The sequence below is a fragment of the Scardinius erythrophthalmus genome, assembly GCF_964197995.2.
Source record: "Scardinius erythrophthalmus genome assembly, chromosome: 17".
Lineage (NCBI taxonomy): Eukaryota > Metazoa > Chordata > Actinopteri > Cypriniformes > Leuciscidae > Scardinius > Scardinius erythrophthalmus.
Window position 1 is genome coordinate 17,598,939 of NC_138237.1, and position 19,901 is coordinate 17,618,839.

The 19,901-nt window shown below is 40.9% G+C and overlaps 2 protein-coding genes across 2 annotated transcripts; both read right to left on the reverse strand.

Moving 5' to 3' along the window:
• Positions 1–6,633: 6,633 nt before the first annotated feature.
• Positions 6,634–9,609, reverse strand: LOC308705423 (carbonyl reductase [NADPH] 1-like). Its single transcript, XM_081390438.1, has 4 exons — positions 8,921–9,609; positions 8,088–8,268; positions 7,878–8,001; positions 6,634–7,288 (listed from the first exon to the last, which is right to left on the reverse strand). Exons 1-4 carry the CDS (start codon positions 9,207–9,209, stop codon positions 7,049–7,051), a joined length of 834 nt encoding a protein of 277 aa, XP_081246564.1. The 5' UTR covers positions 9,210–9,609; the 3' UTR covers positions 6,634–7,048.
• A 5,836-nt stretch (positions 9,610–15,445) lies between these two features.
• LOC308706196 (carbonyl reductase [NADPH] 1-like) lies at positions 15,446–19,901 on the reverse strand. The gene is made up of 4 exons (XM_081391618.1): positions 18,256–19,901; positions 17,210–17,390; positions 17,000–17,123; positions 15,446–16,373 (listed from the first exon to the last, which is right to left on the reverse strand). Exons 1-4 carry the CDS (start codon positions 18,542–18,544, stop codon positions 16,134–16,136), a joined length of 834 nt encoding a protein of 277 aa, XP_081247744.1. The 5' UTR covers positions 18,545–19,901; the 3' UTR covers positions 15,446–16,133.

Here is a 19,901-nt window from a genome sequence, read left to right on the forward strand (position 1 = left end):
TATTAGCCCGTAGACATGTGCAAAGTTTCAGAAACGGGCGTGGTGGAATGGCTCAGTAGCGCCACCTTTAGTCAAAAATGGGGGCTTAGTTTTTCCTAGAATCACAAAACTTGGTATGTGTATTGTTCTCATCAAGACGGACAACTTTCTAATTTACATGAACCATCTCCGACCAACAGGAAGAGAGATATTTTGGTTTGAATGTGGATTTTCTGAAGAATTTTCTCTCCCTCTCTCTGTGTCTGTGTGTGTGTGAGGGGAGGGGGGGATTGGACTATTGCTTTTATATTGTTAATCAAGGTTTCAGGGGCTTTTGGGGTCCTTAACGTGCTCAAAAACTCTTGAAACTTTGCACACAGGTCAGAACCCACGGCCATCAGGGCCGGGCTGAAGCTGGGACCCGGGCGTGGCTGGGGGGCTCAACAGCGCCCCCTTGAACGGGGTTCTAAAACTTGATCCATATATCAAACACGCTCGCATGAATTAATATGAAACTCGGTACACATATAGATCTCATCGGGCCGAACAACTTTACCCCGGTCAAGTTTTACGCCAGCCCAACAGGAAGTCGGCTATTATGGGTTGTTTGGAAAACGCTTGCTGTGGAATGTGAAATACTCCTCCTAGAAAATTCACCGTGTCCCCTTCAAACTCGGTGTGCATGTAGTCAAGACTTTGAGGATGCTAAATTGCGGACGGATTTTTGATATCTCGAACGGTTTGGCTGTGGCGAGGAATCGAATTTATGGCGAGAAAAGAGAAACACGGAAGTGGAATAACTTCTGCATACATTAACTGATCTTGATGAAACTTCAGCAGTGTGTTCGTGGTAAGAGGCCGATCAGATGGATGTAGCTATTGTGAGTCAAAGTTATAGCGCCACCAACTGGCAGCAGGAAGTGTGTCACTTTCAACATGCTTTTGACAAAAGTGGGGGGGTTAGTTTTAACTACAGTAAAGAAAAAACAGTTTGTATATTGTTCTCATCAAGCCGGACAACTTTCTAATTTACATTCAATAGCTCTGGCCATCAGGAAGTCAGATATTTTGGTCTGAATGTGAATTTTTTTGCAAAATCAGCCTCTGAATTTTTAGCCACTCCTCTTAAACTATTTATTTTATTCGTACCAAACTTTTTCAACATGATGAAACTACATTAAATATGCTAAATTGTGAATGGATAATAAATATCTCAAACGGTTTTGCTATGGCGAGGGATTAAAGTAATGTCCAAAAAGGAAACACTAAAAATCTTCTAAAAATGTAATTATATACCATTTATTTCTATATAAAAGAATACAAATATCACAACTAAACCCATTTTATTCTGTTTTTGCAATTCAAGAAGAATGAAAAAGTTAAAACAGGCTATTTAGTGCTATTTGGTTCAACAAAAAAGCAAACATAGGGCTATACTGCCCTCTTGTGTCCAAAAGGACATCAAAATAGTATATAAAACTTTTTACCAGGTAGGCCAATATTGTATTTAAATGTACATTTATTAGGTATGTGTCTGAGGATATTTTCCCACCGGTTAATCGACGTGTGACACGAGTGGGTGCTTTTAAATCGCTAATATAATAGTGAAAGAAAAATAATGATAATGTTGCACACACAAATCACACACATGTGGGAAAGAATAAACAACACTAAACCGCCATTAGGTGTCGCCAGGCATCCATCTTAATAAGCGAGTCATTGATTCATTCGTTCAAACGATTCGTTCGAATGAGTCGATCATGATTAAGACAGATGTTTATGGATTGATCATTCAATCTTTGAGTCAACCGATTCGTTAAAAATGCTGAATCGTTCAGTTATGAGAAAACACGTGATAAGTGATGGTTCTGCCGTGATCTTTGTTTAACTATTTTCGCTGCTGAAACAGAACAAAAACAGTCAACATTGCATCTAAAATGTAAGTGACTTAATTGTAACTGTTTATTAACCTGCTGTATGAAATCTAGGGGTGGGAGAAAAAAATTATTCTTAGATGCATCGCGATGCGGACGTGGACGATTCTGAATCGATTCACAAATGTCAAAAAATCGATTCTCTAAAAAAAATTTTTCTAATAACGTAATATTGACGGAAGGCAAAAGGCGGAACTCTAAGCGGACGTGCGTGCAGTCTGTGGCGCGCACATAACAGAGAAGTTTCTTCTGCTCACCAAGGCTGCATTTATTTGATTAAAAATACAAACAAAAACAGTAATATTGTAAAATATTATTCCAATTTAAAACAGCTGCTTTCTATTTTAATATATTTTAAACTGTTATTTATTCCTGTGATCAAAGCTGAGTTTTCAGCATCATTACTCCAGTCGTCACTGTCACATGATCCTTCAGAAATTATTCTAATATGATGATTGATACTCAAGAAACATTCATTATTATTTTAAATGTCGAAAACAGTTGTGTACAGTCTTTGATGAATAGTTCAAAAGAACAGCATTTATCTGAAATCTAAAGCTTTTGTAACATTAAACACTACCGCTCAAAAGTTTTGGGTTAGTAATAATTAAAATTTTATTTTTTGGGGAAATAAATAAAATAAATCAGTACTTTTATTTATGAAGGATGAGTTAAACTGATCAACAGTTACAGTAAAGACATTTATAATGTTAAAAATATATATATTTGAAATATATGCTGTTCTTTTGAACTTTACATTCATCAAAGCATTTTGAAAAAAAAAAATCTGTACACAACTGTTTTCAACATTGAAAATAATAATGAATATTTATTGAGCATCAATCATCATATTAGTATGATTTCTGAAGGATCATGTGACACTGAAGATGGGAGTAATGATGCTGAAAACTCAACTTTGATCACAGAAATGAATTACTATGTAAAATATTTAAAAATTGAAAACAGCTGTTTTAAATTGGAATAATATTTCACAATATTACTGTTTTTGTTTGTATTTTTAATCAATAAATGCAGCCTTGGTGAGCAGAAGAGACTTCTCCTAAAAACATAAAAAATCTTACTGACCCCAAACTTTTGAACAATAATATATATATATATATATATATATATATATATATATATATATATATATACATACATATATATGTATGTGTGTGTATGTATGTATGTATATATATATATATATATAAATATAGCTGCGAGCAGCGATGGAGGGCCAAAGCCGGCGGTACCGCCACCCCGGTGCCTTTAGGTAACTAAAGGCACTGGGGTTGCGGTGCCACCGGCTTGGGCCCGTAATCGCTGCTCGCAGCTATATTTATCATTTAAAATCACATGCACTTAAAGGAACACTCCGACTTTTTGGGACTTTAGCTTATTCACAGTATCCCCCAGAGTTAGATAAGTCCATACATACCTTTTTCATTTCTGTGCGTTCTGTAAGTGTTATTTGACGCACCCACCGCTAGCCTAGCTTAGCACAAAGACTGGATGTAAATGGATAATGGTAGCATACTAATCCCAATAAGTGACAAAATAATGCAAACATTTTCCTATTTACATGTTGTGATCTGTATAGTCACAGCGTGTACAAATAACAATACGAGACAGACCATTTTTAATCGTATAAATACTGGGAACTATATTCTCACTATGCGTAGGAGCACAGCTAACGTTACTTGGGCGGATTGGCTACTTGGGCGGAGTGATTAGCGCAGCACACGAGACGCCCTGTTGATGGTTCCGTAAACAAAACAAACGTGACTAACTAGCTAGACGTGACTCGTCGTGATCATGGCTGACTTTGAGGAATTGTCAGAGGAATTTTACTGTGTATCAAACCAAGATCCAGAACCATATAGTTTTGAGCCAGAATACACAGACGAGGAGTTACAAACTTTGGAAGCTGTAAGACAAGATGCCGAACAGATTGATGTCGAAGGGAGAATCAGAACGAACACGGACTGGTGGTGTAAATGTGGAACATGCCAGCCTATGCCGACAGAAACCTAGTGCCTTTGTTATAATGAATGGGACCGGGTTATTGCCATCAATGTCAAGGCTTGATGAGTGATGACAATCAAAATATTTGCGTCACTACCACGGAAGATTTCTCTGCCAATACACCCGGCAATTGTCGTTTTTTTCCCCATTGTGACAAGATCAACTGGAAGAAACGCCCCAGCCGAGTGAACCTAATGGTCAGCTGTCCACCAAGTAAGTGATTTTGTTATAATGATCATTCATAGTTCAATGGATCTGGCGCCTTATATTAATGTCTGTAAAACAACCGCTGAATTGTTTATACTTTCGCCTGGCACCGGAGCGCGAGCCTCCGCTGACTGCGCGCGCACCTCCCCAAACAGACGAGGCATTTATACTTGACGCAACTGTTTTGTTTTAGACTGAACACCAGACCATACAACTGATTTAGACGCGCAAACTGGGTGCCGGTGTGATGAGATGTACTAATATCCGTCTGCTCGGGCAGATTCGGCTCAAAGTCGTGCATCTTCGGATGCGGAGGCGCGCGCGCTGTTACAATGACGTCGTTTTTGCCGCGCACCGGATTATAAGGCGCACCTTCAATGAATGGCCTATTTTAGAACTGTTTTCATATATAGGGCGCACCGGATTATAAGGCGCATAGAATAGAAGATACTGCAGTCAAACGTTTGACTGGGTTTGCGTTATGCAGTGGTCACCAACCTTTTCAAGCCTAAGATCTGGTGCGGAAAATACGGTACATTAGCATGGCACTGTTACAGTATGGCTAATGTTAGTCATCTCAAAACATAACGGAACACTTACCGCAGCAACAGGTGATCCAATTTGTCCTGTCTTTATTATCGATGGGATGGCTGTATCCTTTAGCACACGTTTCATGGTCCGTGTGGCAACTTGCATTTTTTCAAAATAGTCGTCTATAGTAAAATGTTCAGAGCAAACGAAATACTTCTGTTTACATGTGTGTTTGGATCTATACCCAGAACAAGTAGCCATTGATTCATCAGGTCAGCGTTTTTGGTTGGAATTCTATGAAACATCATAGTAATACCTGGTCTCCCCTGTTTATTGTCACAGCTCTTTACAATACAGCGAACACCCATGATTGTAAACTGTAAATTTACTATCTAGTAATTGCTGACTCTATTACTCCAACTCTGAGCGAACTCTCTGCTCCTCACCACAGGGCGTCTCGTGTGCTGCGCTAATCACTCCACCCAAGTAGCCACTCCGCCCAAGTAACGTTAGCTGTGCTCCTACGCCTAGTGAGAATATAGTTCCCAGTATTTATACGATTAAAAATAGTCTCTGTCTCATATAGCCTTGTTATTTGTACACGCTGTGACTATACAGATCACAACATGTAAATAGGAAAATGTTTGCATTATTTTGTCACTTATTGGGATTAGCATGCTACCATTATCCATTTACATCCAGTCTTTGTGCTAAGCTAGGCTAGCGGTGGGTGCGTCAAATAACACTTACAGAACGCACAGAAATGAAAAAGGTATGTATGGACTTATCTAACTCTGGGGGATACTGTGAATAAGCTAAAGTCCCAAAAAGTCGGAGTGTTCCTTTAAACGGCGTGCTGAAAACAGAGCTGTTTTTTGCCAGGTAAAATGAGTGTTTTCTTACAATACTAATGAGAATTTTTAATTAAAGTATATTACAAAGTTTTAATTTATACCCTAAAGAATCATATTAGCTTGTACAAAAATGGCATTATATGACCCCTTTAAATTTGTGTCCAATGCTGCCATCTAGTGACACAACTGGGTTGAAGATAGTGTTACTTGCACTTTCGACAAATTAATACTAATATATTTTGGAAAAGCCATCTAATGTGATTACATTTTTGTTGATGAAAGGTATTTTGGCAATCTGAGTTTTCAGAATAATTATTCGACTGGCAAGGAATTGTGTTGCAGGCTTTTCTAGTCCTCATGTTAAAGGTTGTATCAGCGATTTCAGGCCCAAACATAAATGATCACATTCATCTAATCTTTCCTAACGATCCGCTAGCTGCCCGCCCCATAAGCATGCCGTCAAAAAACGCGTCTCTGTAGGCAGCCTAGGCTCTGAGAACTGCACACAAAAACAGTTGGTTTCACCAACCACTCAAAACCAAAATAAATAGTGTTCCAACCAATCACCGAAAGGGGTGGGTGTTGTGAGGTTTTCGTGTGCAGCCGTAATAGGCAGCCGTGCACGAGTGCAAAACCTCACAACACCCACCCCTGTCGGTGATTGGTTGGTAAATCTTGTAATCTTACACTGTAAATCTTTGGCGCCCTCTACTGGTTACACATCAACTATTCTTTCCCTACGATTCAGAACTGTTTTAAAAGTTCTTGTCTAGCCTGCTATCTAGTTACTGGGTGTGACAAAGTAAATACATAAGGAAACATTTATCTATTTATTTTAAACTAAAAGTAGTGAATGAAATAAGATATTCTTGCATTTGCTTGACTTCAGTGTTGTAATATTGTGATCATGATCCAAACAAGATGGTTTCCTGTTTATTGAAACTGTGGGAAGTTGATTACAGTTATTATCACTTTTAATCCGCTAACAAACTTATATTGTATAATACAGTTAATATTTCACTAACAAATGCTTCAAGTATCCTAAAACAAGCACATGACGTCAGCAGAAATAACCTTCGTGCATGAAGAATGTGAATGCAGTCAAGCTGACAACCACTTTTAATTGTTACTTACAATTCAAGATCACAAAACTAAATATTCATTTAGCTTCATAAAATATGAATGTATCCAGAGATTTCAGTTTGTGCAGATAGTAAAATCTGTTCTGTGGAAGAAGGATTTGAGGCCAAAATCTGTTTATCTTCTATTTATCTTAGTGAGATAAACAAAATGACCCAAGAAACAGAAAAGATACTGAACATCTGATATGGAGAACTCATAAACCATGCAATTTACTTTCAAGAAAACTGTGCCAAGTACATGTCAGAGCTTTCTAAAATGTAATTTCATGTAGTAGAAGTAAAATTTGACATGTCAGTGTATTTTGGAAAAGTCAGATGTAATCATGAACTTTTTTTTTTTAGATGGAATGAACTGATGACGCCTGTTTTCTTCACTCTACCATTCCTGTACAGTCTTGTCCGACACTAGCTGCCCATGCGGCTCTTTGGCTCCTTCAGGCAGCATGGCCAGATACACAGGAGTTTCTGCTCCTTCCTCTGGACTCTTGGTAGCATTTTGTCCAGCCATGTCAGTCCGCACCCATCCTGGACAGCAAGCATTCAGAAGGATACCATCACCTGGCCTCGTCTCACTGAGAACTCGAGCCTGGATCTTTGATAGCACAGTCACACCAATCTAAAAAAGAGACAGAAAACAACAACAAATCCTTTTCTGACAGATTTTTGTCTGGGCCTGCTTATTGCTTAAATACACAACCTAGCAAAACAGGCTCTTGGTATGTTGAATCCGAATGCATCCGAATGTTTAGGCAGCTGAACTGTTGCCTTGCTGGCACTGCCCTATCAGCAAATGACATTGCAGGCCGCGTTTGCGCATGAAGGGACCACACAAAACTGATTTTGGACAGAATTCTAAGGCAGCATAACGGTTTAATGATCTACAACAAAATAAAGGGAGCTTTGGTGATAACTAAGTTAATATATATATATTCTACAATACTAATTTCTCGCTAAATGCCACAAAAGGTGGAAAAAGTTGGTCAAAAACATACATTTATACACAAACTGACCACCAACTGCAATTTTCAGATACTATTTTTATTTTTTAGCTCAACTGTCATGGAAGGTATCGCAGTACAGGATCATAACATGATCCTTGGATTCAGACATGCCTTGTTACCTTTCCACCTCCGTATGCTGCCAATAGGGAGGCAACATTTTTTTGATTTCGGATGCAGCCAAGGACAAATAAGGATGTTTGTTACCTTGGTGGTACCATAGGCAGTGTTTGGCCAGCCCTGAGCCGTATGATCCCCTGTCTGTGCAGCATGAACAAACTCTCCCATCAGCAGGCACAACTCCTCCTCTGACAAATCTTTATTTCTGAATCTGTCCAAAGGTAAACATAAAACAAAAAATACTTGATTTGCTGTTTACTTTACCTTATCACTTATTGTAAAAATTGATTCACACACTTTGCCTGTAGTTCAGGATTGCACTGGTCAAGGGATTTCTTGCTAGCAAAGCTGGACACATTGACCACTCGAGCATTGGGTCGAAGTATCGGCAGAAGAGCATAACACACCCACAGTGTTCCCCAGAAGTTGGTGCGCATGGTCACTTCAGCCTGTTCTCCAAATGGCTCTGTTGCAGAATCTAGATAAAAGAAGAGAGTTTCAAATGTAAATGGATGCAGAATGTGTTTTTGCAAAAAAATAAAAAAATAAAAATAAAGCGTCGAATGAAAACAATTTTAAGGGTCTAGAGACGCATTTTTTTCAATTTTGAAATGCATGTTTAAATAAAAAAATATTTTAAAAAGCGGCACTGTGGAATGCAAAAAACCCAAACAAAAAAACCCAAAACAATTTCTGTGTGAACGTGGACCAAATTAACAGAAAGGTGTGAAGATTTTAACACAGAATGCTGTATGGACCGATCGTATATAATTAATATAATATAATCAGTGTTGGGTGTAATTCATTGCTAGTAATTAGCCTACTTACTTTTCCCTTAAAAGTAAAGTAAATTTTTCTGTAATTTAATTAGTTACTTCTGATGCAATTTCAATACTGTATAGAACAATTCTATATAACAATAGTGGATTTCACAGATACATTTAATGCCTGATGTTTAAATGTATGTTTTTAATGTAACCATCTCCCTTTAAATAATTTGGTCAGTTCAAGAAAAATGTATGATGAAAGAATTAAAAGAGCAGTTTCATGCCTATCCTTGTATTGGTCAGTATGGAATTGTGTTGATATGGGATTTAGAAAGTAATTAGTAGCCTACATTCAAAACTAACTTTTGAAGGCAATTCCCGCGTTGTTGATAAGAACATCCAGGCCGCCGTACTTCTCCTCCAGAAACTTCTTGAGTTTTAGAGAGCTTCCTTGGTCACAAATATCAAGTTGATGGAAGATTACGTTTTTGCACCCCTCCGCTTGCAGTCCAGCAATAGCCTCTTGTCCAAGTTTCTCATTCCGTGCAGTGAGGAGTATATCTCCTTTGAAACCAGCCTTGCACAGCCCTTTAACAATTGCCAGTCCGATGCCCTTATTTGCCCCTGTAACTACAGCCACTTTTTTGGACATTGTGGGTTTCTATTGTCTGGCGTTAAGCGAAGAAATTAAGTCACGAAAATGAAGAATCTTCACTGTTTAATGCTGAAATGCTAGGTTTTGAAACGTTCCGCACTTTGGGAAGCGCACGTAGCTCCTCCTCTAAAACTGTCAACAGAAGAAAGTGCAAGTCATGCTTACTTTTGCTTTCATTGATAACATTGATTGATAGCTTTTTTATTGCCCACTCGTAACTTAAAGGCATTATGTTGTAAAAAAAAAAAGATTATGTTATAAAATAGTGTAACGTGTTCGAATGCTGTTCTGTTACAAATAAGGATGCATTTAAAGTTAATATTGTACTTAATTCAGTTTGTGTGATTTGGATGTTCAAGTTGAATGACATAATTATTTGTCAAAAAAGGCAAACTACAGCTAAAGGTTTTATTAACAGCTTATATAGGCTATATATATATACTAGGCCTACTGGTCAAAAGTTTTAGATCGGTAAGATTTTTTATGTTTTTAAAAGAAGTCTCTTCTGCTCACCCAGGCTGCTTTTATTTGATAAAAAAAAAAAAAAAAAAAAAAAAAAACTGTATTATTGTGAAATATGACATTTTAAAATGACTGTTTTCTATTTTAATAATAAAATGTAATTTATTCCTCAGATGAAAGCTGAATTTTCAACATCTCCAGTCTTCAGTGTCACATGATCCTTCAGAAATCATTCTAATATGCTGATTTTATGATCAAAAAACATTCATTATTATTTTCAATGTTGAAAACAGTTGTGTACAATTTTTTTCAAAATTCTTTAATCAATAGAAAGTTCAAAATAACAGCATTTATTTAAAATAGAATATTTTCCAACATTATAAATGTCTTTACTGTAACTTTTGATCAGTTTAACTCATCCTTGATGAATAAAAGTATTGATTTATTTGATTTCTTTCCCCCAAAAATAAAATTAAAATTCTTACTGACCCCAAACTTTTCTGAACGGTAGTGTTTAATGTTAGAAAAGCTTTCCATTTCAGATAAATGCTGTTCTTTTGAACTTTCTATTCATCATAGCATCATGAAATAGAAATGTAAAAAACTGTTTTCAACATTGATAATAATCATAAATGTTTCTTGAGCATCAAATCATCATATTAGAATGATTTCTGAAGGATCATGTGACACTGAAGACTGGAGTAATGATGCTGAAAATTCAGCTTTGATCACAGGAATAAATTACACTTAACTATATATTTACATAGAAAACAGCTGTTTTAAATTGTAATAATATTTCACAATATGACTGTTTTGGTTTGTATTTTTAATCAAATAAATGCAGCCTTGGTGAGCAGAAGATACTTCTTTTAAACACATTAAAATCTTACAGATCTGTGTATATATATATATATATATATATATATATATATATATATATATATATATATATATATATATATATATATAATATACACAGATCTGTAAGATTTTTAATATATATATATGTATGTATGTGGGGCAAAAGCTCACAAACATGCTCAAAAAACAGAATTAATAAAAAATAAATTAATATAACTATACAACCATGTGAATACAACAGGAGAGAGGCAATGATTGAGTCGAATTTGAGGATTCTTTAAATTTGTGTCCTATGCTGCCATCTAGTGACAGAACTGGGTTGAAGATTACTTGCACTTTCGACAAATGAATACTGATACATTTTGGAAAAGCCATCTAATGTGATTACATTTTTGTTGATGAGAGGTATTTTGGCAATCTGAGTTTTCAGAATAATTATTCGACTGGCAAGGAATTGTGTTGCAGGCTTTTCCAGTCCTCATGTTAAAGGTTGTATCAGCGATTTCAGGCCCAAACATAAATGATCACATTCATCTAATCTTTCCTAACCTTTCGGATCGCTAGCTGCCCGCCCCAGATGCATGCCGTCAAAAAAACGTGTCTCTGTAGGCAGCCTAGGCTCTGAGATCTGCACACAAAAACAGTTGGTTCTCTTACGAGAGGTTCTCTTGTATTGCGTAAGTCATACGCTACGGGAAAGTTATCTTTTCTCGAGATCTGAAGCCAAAAATTATCCTTAATTTTGTATTTATTGTCAACGCAGTGTGACAGCCGGCAGACCATGGCAGGCTACATAAGCGTGCTCATTGACTGTCCAGCGGCAACTGCTGTAGCCTACCAGTGAGCCCTGTGTGACGTCACGCCCAATGAGGGCGCTTCGCGCCCTCCACACCCCTCTAACCGTCAGGATGGGTGTGGCTAGCGTGTATATAAGGAAGGGCTCACAGGCTGAAATTCTGATTTTCTTGTCTTCAGCGAAGCTCTTCGCATCGCTGGATCTTGAGAGCCGCGGCCGTTGAAACCAGCAACCAGCTAGCTTAGGAAGTGCCTGAAGAAGCCGGCCGTCTTCGCCACCTTCATCCGTGCCTGCTACGCCATCCGGCGACATATCCTTTCATTGCTGTGTGTGCTCGCCCTGCGACACACACTTTCTCTCATTTCTCTCCTAAAAGAGGACGAGGAGTTTTTCTAAAAATGCCTCGTTTTTCCTGCGGCTTGTACCGCTCCCCGCTCAGCAACGGAGACCGCCACCTCATCTGCGCTCTCTGCCTGGGCCGCGAGCACGCCACCACCGCACTCTCTCCGGTCGGCTGCCCCGAGTGCGAAGAACTCTCAATGTCGACCCTGCGGGCTCGACTTGAAGTTTTCGACCAAGCTGTCGCTCCGCCTGTCTCTGCCGGGCTGCACAGGAAGAAGCGCCGCTCGCAGAGACCACCGGAGACTAATGTGGCACCGAAAAGCTCGCCGGATCCTTTACCTCAAGCTTCTCCCTCGCCCTCTCTGCCCCCCCCTCCCGGCCGCTCAACCGCCGACTCTAACCGCCCGCGCCGCCGCCACATCAGGGGATGAAGCGGATGAGTTAGACGAGGATGCCGCCGCTGACAGCTGTTCCATCCTGGCTTCTGACAGCGAGGTGTGGTCTACCGCCTCCTCATCAATCCAGGATTCCGGCCGCACTCGAGCAGGCGAGGACGCGGAGCTTTTGCACCTCCTCACCAAGGCCGTTGACCAGCTGGGCCTCGAGTGGTCTCCTCCTAAGGAGCCAGCGCCGAACAGACTCGACGGCGGCTTTCTTCATTGCTGCCGCCGAACACCAGCATCCAGGACTGCACCTTTCCTGCCTGAGCTCCACAGCGAGCTTTCTAAATCGTGGAATGCACCATTCTCCACGAGAGTCTCTTCCCATACCTCATCGACGCTCTCACAGGTTGACGGTGCCGCTGAGAAGGGGTACAATGCTATTCCCCCCGTGGAAGAGGCGGTTGCAGTGAACCTTTGCCCGCCTTCTGGATGGCGCTGGATGGTGCATCTGCCCTGCACTCTATGGCCGAGCTGCAGATTCTCCAAGCCGATCTTCTCCGCGATCTGGACGAGAGAGGCTCGGAATCTGCTTCCATTACAGATTTACGCAGCGCGACGGATCTCTCTCTTAGCGCCACGAAATCCGCTGCCCAGGCCCTAGGAAGGTGCATGGACTCTCTGACTGTTACAGAGAGGCATCTCTGGCTATCTGGAGTCTGAGCGCGCGGTGTTTCTTAACGCCCCTCTCTCCCCCACCGGCCTGTTCGACCCAGCGGTAAACGGGATCGTGGACCGCTTCTCGGAAGTGCAGAAGACCACACAGGCAATGAACCTCTTTCTGCCTCGACGCTCGAGCTCAGCCGCATGCCGTCCTCGCGACCAGCCTGCGCAACGCTCCACCCAGCGTCCAGCTCGACCTCCATCCTCGCAGCGACAACAGGGCGGCCGCCCTAGATCGCGCTCGACCAGCCGAAACAGGCCGCCTCCCCCGCGGGGACCCCGGCCGAGGATAGCGGTGAAACCCGAGCCCGCGAAATCCTCCTAGCCCGAGGAAAGAAAAGACGGTTAAGTCCCGCTGCGGCTGGCCCACCATCAAAGCTTCACGCTCTGTCAGTCCCCGTTGCCACGGCTACTGCCGATGTTTACCTCGCAGCCAACGAGCCGGTAAATCTACCCTCTCGCCTGCACACAACCGCCATTTTTACGGCGACCCAAAGAAATCTCAAAAAGAGTATAATGTCTGGTTGCACGGATGTTCCCCATCCAAAGCCACCGGGACACTGTGTGTAAAACGGCCAGCCATCGCTGCATGCGAGCCGCCGTATCTAAGCACCGAGAGCGCGCATGCTGCACCCGCGCCTCCGTATCAAGCTCTCGAGCCCGCGATAAGCGGCAATCAGAGCCCGGAGGCCATTCTGCCCTAAGCTGCACACGCGAAAGCGTGGGAAGCTATTCCAGGCGCGTCAGAATGGGTGCTGAACACAGTAAAAAAGGGCTATACTCTGCAGTTCGCTCGCCGCTCGCCGCCCCCCATGCTTTCAAGCGCGATCCGAGACGAGAGTGAATGGGAAAGTAGCACATCTACTTCGGGCAGAAATAGCGACACTTCTGTGCAAAGGGGCTATAGAACCGGTACCCCCTTCTCTGAGCGAGTCAGGCTTTTACAGCCGTTATTTCCTCGTTCCCAAGAAGGACGGAGCTCTCAGACCGATTTTGGATCTGAGATATTTGAACAAAGCTCTTATGAGAAGGCCATTCAAAATGCTCACAACCAGGCAGATCCTCACGCAGATTAAAGACGAGAGCCCACACGAGAAGGCGTTCTGTCAGTCTGCAGAGGTTCCTGGATCTGACACCGCCCTGTCGGTTCACATAGGACACCACGGACATGTTGTCCGAGCGGACTAGCACATGGTGATCCTGTATGAGTGGAAGGAAGCGCTTGAGCGCGTTCTCGACCCCATCATCTCCAAACAGTTTATGTGGAGGCATTTCTCCTGGTCTGACCACAGGCCAAAGACCGGTTTGCCCTAAGTTGGATGCGTCCGTCGAGATAACTTTGCGGTGCGAGACGGCTCCCGTTGTCACTCCCTGCTGGTACCAGTCAGCCGCTAAGCAGGGCTTCAGTGCTGAAACACAGCTCTGAGTCACTCTGATTCGAATGCTGCCGGAAGCCCAGGCTCTGTGAGGCACTCTGGCATTCAACCAGCGTTGCAACGGGCGCATACACAGTAGACCCAGCTGAAGCACTGCTGCAGCTGAAGCCATACAACCCAGCATCCTCTGAAATGTCTTGAGAGGTGCGGTGCTGCCCGGCTGGAAAGACGCGGCCAGGAGTCGAATACAGCGCGAGCGCTGTGTCGACAGGCGGGCCGTCATTGCCACAGAGTCCAGTTCCAAACCCAGAAAAGAGGTTGACTGACTGGGCAGTAATAAGCTCTTGGTCCGTCTTTCCGACTGGCCACCTGTTCCAGCATGTGGTTTTTCCCAGGTTTCCCTGGGACTCATGCAATGGATGCTCGGCGCGCACGGCGTTGACAAAGGGTTCCCGTAGCGTAAGCTAAACTTATGCAATACGAGAGAACCTCTCGTGAAAGAACGTACTCGGTTACCTAATGTAACCTCGGTTCTCTCTAGAAGAGGGAACGAGTATTGCGTAACCTGCCGTGTCGCGCCACAAGCTTTTGCGCTTCAGACTATGAAAACCAGAATTTCAGCCTGTGAGCCCTTCCTTATATACACGCTAGCCACACCCATCCTGACGGTTAGAGGGGCGTCATTGGGCGTGACGTCACACAGGGCTCACTGGTAGGCTACAGCAGTTGCCGCTGGACAGCTAATGAGCACGCTTATGTAGCCTGCCATGGTCTGCCGGCTGTCACACTGCGTTGACAATAAATACAAAATTAAGGATAATTTTTGGCTTCAGATCTCGAGAAAAGATAACTTTCCCGTAGCGTAAGCTAAACTTACGCAATACTCGTTCCCTCTTCTAGAGAGAACCGAGGTTACATTAGGTAACCGAGTACGTTTCACCAACCACTCAAAACCAAAATAAATAGTGTTCCAACCAATCACCGACAGGGGTGGGTGTTGTGAGGTTTTCGTGTGCAGCTGTAATAGGCAGCCGTGCACGAGCAAAAAAACCTCACAACACCCACCCCTGTCGGTGATTGGTTGGTAAATCTTGTAATCTTACAATGTAAATCTTTGGCGCCCTCTACTGGTTACACATCAGCTATACTTTCCCTACGATTCAGAACTGTTTTAAAAGTGCTTGTCTAGCCTGCTCTCCAGTTACAGGGTGTGACAATGTAAATACATAAGGAAACATTTATCTATTTATTTTAAACTAAAAGCAGTGAATGAAATAAGATATTCTTGCTTTTACTTGACTTCATTGTTGTAATATTGTGATCATGATCCAAACAAGATGGTTTCCTGTTTATTGAAACTGAGGGTGGGAAGTTGATTACAGTGATTATCACTTTTAATCCGCTAACAAACTTATATTTTATAATACAGTTAATATTTCTCTAACAAATGCTTCAAGTATCCTAAAACAAGCACATGACATCAGCAGAAATAACCTTCGTGCATGAAGAATGTGAATGCAGTCAAGCTGACAACCAATTTTAATTGTTACTTATAATTCAAGATCACAAGTTGACAAATATTTTGGCAAACTAAATATTCATTTAGCTTCATAAAATATGAATGTATCCAGAGATTTCAGTTTGTGCAGATAGAAAAATCTGTTCTGTGGAAGAAGGATTTGAGGACAAAATCTGTTTATCTTCTATTTATCTTAGTGAGATAAACAAAATGACCCAAGAAACTGAAAAGATTGAACATCTGATATGGAGAACTCCTAAACCATGCAATTTACTTTCAAGAAAACTGTGCCAAGTACATGTCAGAGCTTTCTAAAATGTAATTTCATGTAGTAGAAGTAAAATTTGACAGTATGCATCTCATAATGTCAACATGTCAGTGTATTTAGGAAAAGTCAGATGTAATCATGAATTTTTTTTTTTTTTTAGATGGAATGAACTGATGACGCCTGTTTTCTTCACTCTACCATTCCTGTACAGTCTTGTCCCACACTAGCTGCCCATGCGGCTCTTTGGCTCCTTCAGGCAGCATGGCCAGATACACAGGAGTTTCTGCTCCTTCCTCTGGACTCTTGGTAGCATTTTTTCCAGCCATGTCAGTCCGCACCAATCCTGGACAGCAAGCATTCAGAAGGATACCATCACCTGGCCTCGTCTCGCTGAGAACTCGAGCCTGGATCTTTGATAGCACAGTCGCACCAATCTAAAAAAGAGACAGAAAACAACAACAAATCCTTTTCTGACAGATTTTTGTCTGGGCCTGCTTATTGCTTAAATACACAACCTAGCAAATCAGGCTCTTGGTATGTTAGGGGCTGCACCCGAAAGCTTAGGCAGCTGAACTGTTGCCTTGCTGGAACTGCCCTATCAGCAAATGACTTTGCAGGCCGCGTTTGCGCATGAAGGGACCACACAAAATAACGCAACACAGCATAACGGTTTAATGATCTACAACAAAATATAGGGAGCTTTGGTGATAACTAAGTTAATATATATAAATTCTACAATACTAATTTCTCGCTAAATGCCACCAAAGGTGGAAAAAGTTGGTCAAAAACATAGGCAACATACACAAACTGACCACCAACTGCAATTTTCAGATACTATTTTTATTTTTTAGCTCAACTGTCATTGAAAGGAATGTGCAGGATTGTGGGATATCATAGGCACCAAAGGAAATCAACCAGATGAATGTATCTCAGTACAGGATCATAACATGATCATTGGATTCGGACACACCTTGTTTCCACCTCCGTATACTGCCTATAGGGAGGCAGAATTTTTTTTTCGATCTCGATGCAGCCAAGGACAAATAAGGATGTTTGTTACCTTGGTGGTACCATAGGCAGTGTTTGGCCAGCCCTGAGCCGTATGATCCCCTGTCTGTGCAGCATGAACAAACTCTCCCATCAGCAGGCACAACTCCTCCTCTGACAAATCTTTATTTCTGAATCTGTCCAAAGGTAAACATAAAACAAAAAATACTTGATTTGCTGTTTACTTTACCTTATCACTTATTGTAAAAATTGATTCACACACTTTGCCTGTAGTTCAGGATTGCACTGGTCAAGGGATTTCTTGCTAACAAAGCTGGACACATTGACCACTCGAGCATTGGGTCGAAGTATCGGCAGAAGAGCATAACACACCCACAGTGTTCCCCAGAAGTTGGTGCGCATGGTCACTTCAGCCTGTTCTCCAAATGGCTCTGTTGCGGAATCTAGATAAAAGAAGAGAGTTTCAAATGTGTGTAAATGGATGCAGAATGTGTTTTTGCAAAAAAAAAAAAAAAAAAAAACGTCGAATGAAAACAATTTTAAGGGTCTAGAGACGCACTTTTTTCAATTTTGAAATGCATGTTTCAATAAAAAATATTTTAAAAAGCGGCACTGTGGAATGCAAACCCCCCACCCCCCCCCCCCCCCCAAAAAAAAAACGATTTCTGTGTGAACGTGGACCAAATTAACAGAATGGTGTGAAGATTTTAACACAGAATGCTGTATGGACCGATCATAATATAATTAATATAATATAATCAGTGTTGGGTGTAATGCATTGCTAGTAATTAGCCTACTTACTTTTCCCTTAAAAGTAAAGTAAATTTTTCTGTAATTTAATTAGTTACTTCTGATGCAATTTCAATACTGTATAGAACAATTCTATATAACAATAGTGGATTTCACAGATACATTTAATGCCTGATGTTTAAATGTATGTTTTTAATGTAACCATCTCCCTTTAAATAATTTGGTCAGTTCAAGAAAAATGTATGATGAAAGAATTAAAAGAGCAGTTTCATGCCTATCCTTGTATTGGTCAGTATGGAATTGTGTTGATATGGGATTTAGAAAGTAATTAGTAATAAGCAGCCTAATGCAATACTTTTTAGAGAGAGTAGCCTACAGTAATCTAATTACACTGCTGAGGATGTAATTACCTAGGTAGGCTAATTATTTTTTAGAGTAACTTAGGCTACCCAACGCTCATAATATAGGCCACAGACACTTTTTATTTTTGACAGAGCATTTAAGGCTTAAAGATTTACGCAGGTCTGCGTTAAAAAAAACAGAACATTCAAAACTAACTTTTGAAGGCAATTCCCGCGTTGTTGATAAGAACATCCAGGCCGCCGTACTTCTCCTCCAGAAACGTCTTGAGTTTTAGAGAGCTTCCTTGGTCACAAATATCAAGTTGATGGAAGATTACGTTTTTGCACCCCTCCGCTTGCAGTCCAGCAATAGCCTCTTGTCCAAGTTTCTCATTCCGTGCAGTGAGGAGAATATCTCCTTTGAAACCAGCCTTGCACAGCCCTTTAACAATTGCCAGTCCGATGCCCTTATTTGCCCCTGTAACTACAGCCACTTTTTTGGACATTGTGGGTTTCTATTGTCTGCCTTAAAGCGAAGAAATTAAGTCACGAAAATGAAGAATCTGCACTCTGGTGTTTAATGCTGAAATTCTAGTTTCTGAAACGTTCCGCACTTTGGGAAGCGCACGTAGCTCCTCCTCTAAAACTGTCAACAGAAGAAAGTGCAAGTCATGCTTACTTTTGCTTTCATTTATAACATTGATTGATAGCTTTTTTATTGCCCACGGTTAACTTAAATGCATCATGTTATACAAAAATATTATATGTGATAATGAATATTATAGTGTAACGTGTTCAAATGCTGTTCTGTTACAAATGCATTTAAAGTTAATATTGTACTTTATTCATTTTGTGTGATTTGGATGTTCAAGTTGAATATGGAAAAATGCTCCACCACCTGGGGAGTTGTGAGGGAAACCACAGAGGGAGGAGATACAGAGAGTGCCTCGCTGGTTCAGGTGTGGTTCTTCTTAAGGTGCGGTGTATACGGCGTGGGCTGTGGCCGACAACAGCCTCTAATAAACACCTGATATCACACGTACATCACAGAGACAATTATTAGATGTGTGTGTTTACATCTGGAAGACGTATTTCTTTAGAGTGTTTGCTCATCTGCAATACGTCTATAGGAACGTTTCAGTCAGATGTCAAATAGACATAGAAAATGTTTTTAAGATGTTTATGATTTAGGATTTTTGTAAAACTGGCATCTTAAAGATGTCTATCAGATGTTAGTAAACAGCAGATGCTTTCCAGATGATGTGATATTTAACTGATATCTTGCAGACGTATGTACTTTTTTAAATTTTTTACAAAAAAAGTTACATATCTTTAATCGGTCTTCTGAAAACTATAGCCTATAATATCGTAGCGTTCTCAGACAAGGACGAGACATTTTTAATAACAATAAAAACATCTAATCTTTGTCTGAGAACGCTACCATCACTTTACTTTCATTTTGTGTTTATTTATTTATTTAAGTCTTTATATGTTCGCCGGTTCCCCCTTCTTCCCATAACAACTAACTACGTTACAGTGATTTATTCCTGTGATGGCAAAACGGAATTATCAGCAGCCATTACTCAAGTCATTTTCTAAAAAATACAAATAATAAACTACGAGCAAATCAGCTATTAGAAATAGCTGTTTACTGACAGGAAGACTCCAGAGAGTTACCTTTCTTGCTCTTCACAACAATCTGGGCCTGACCACAGAATTTTTCAATACATTTCCAATATTTTACACTATTACAGTTGAATAGTATTGCTGTCACATCATGTAGGAAAGTCAAGCTGTTCCACTGGTTTCAGTGGCTGGTGTTGTAGGAGAGGTCAATCCAGGCAAAGGAATGCACAGACACTC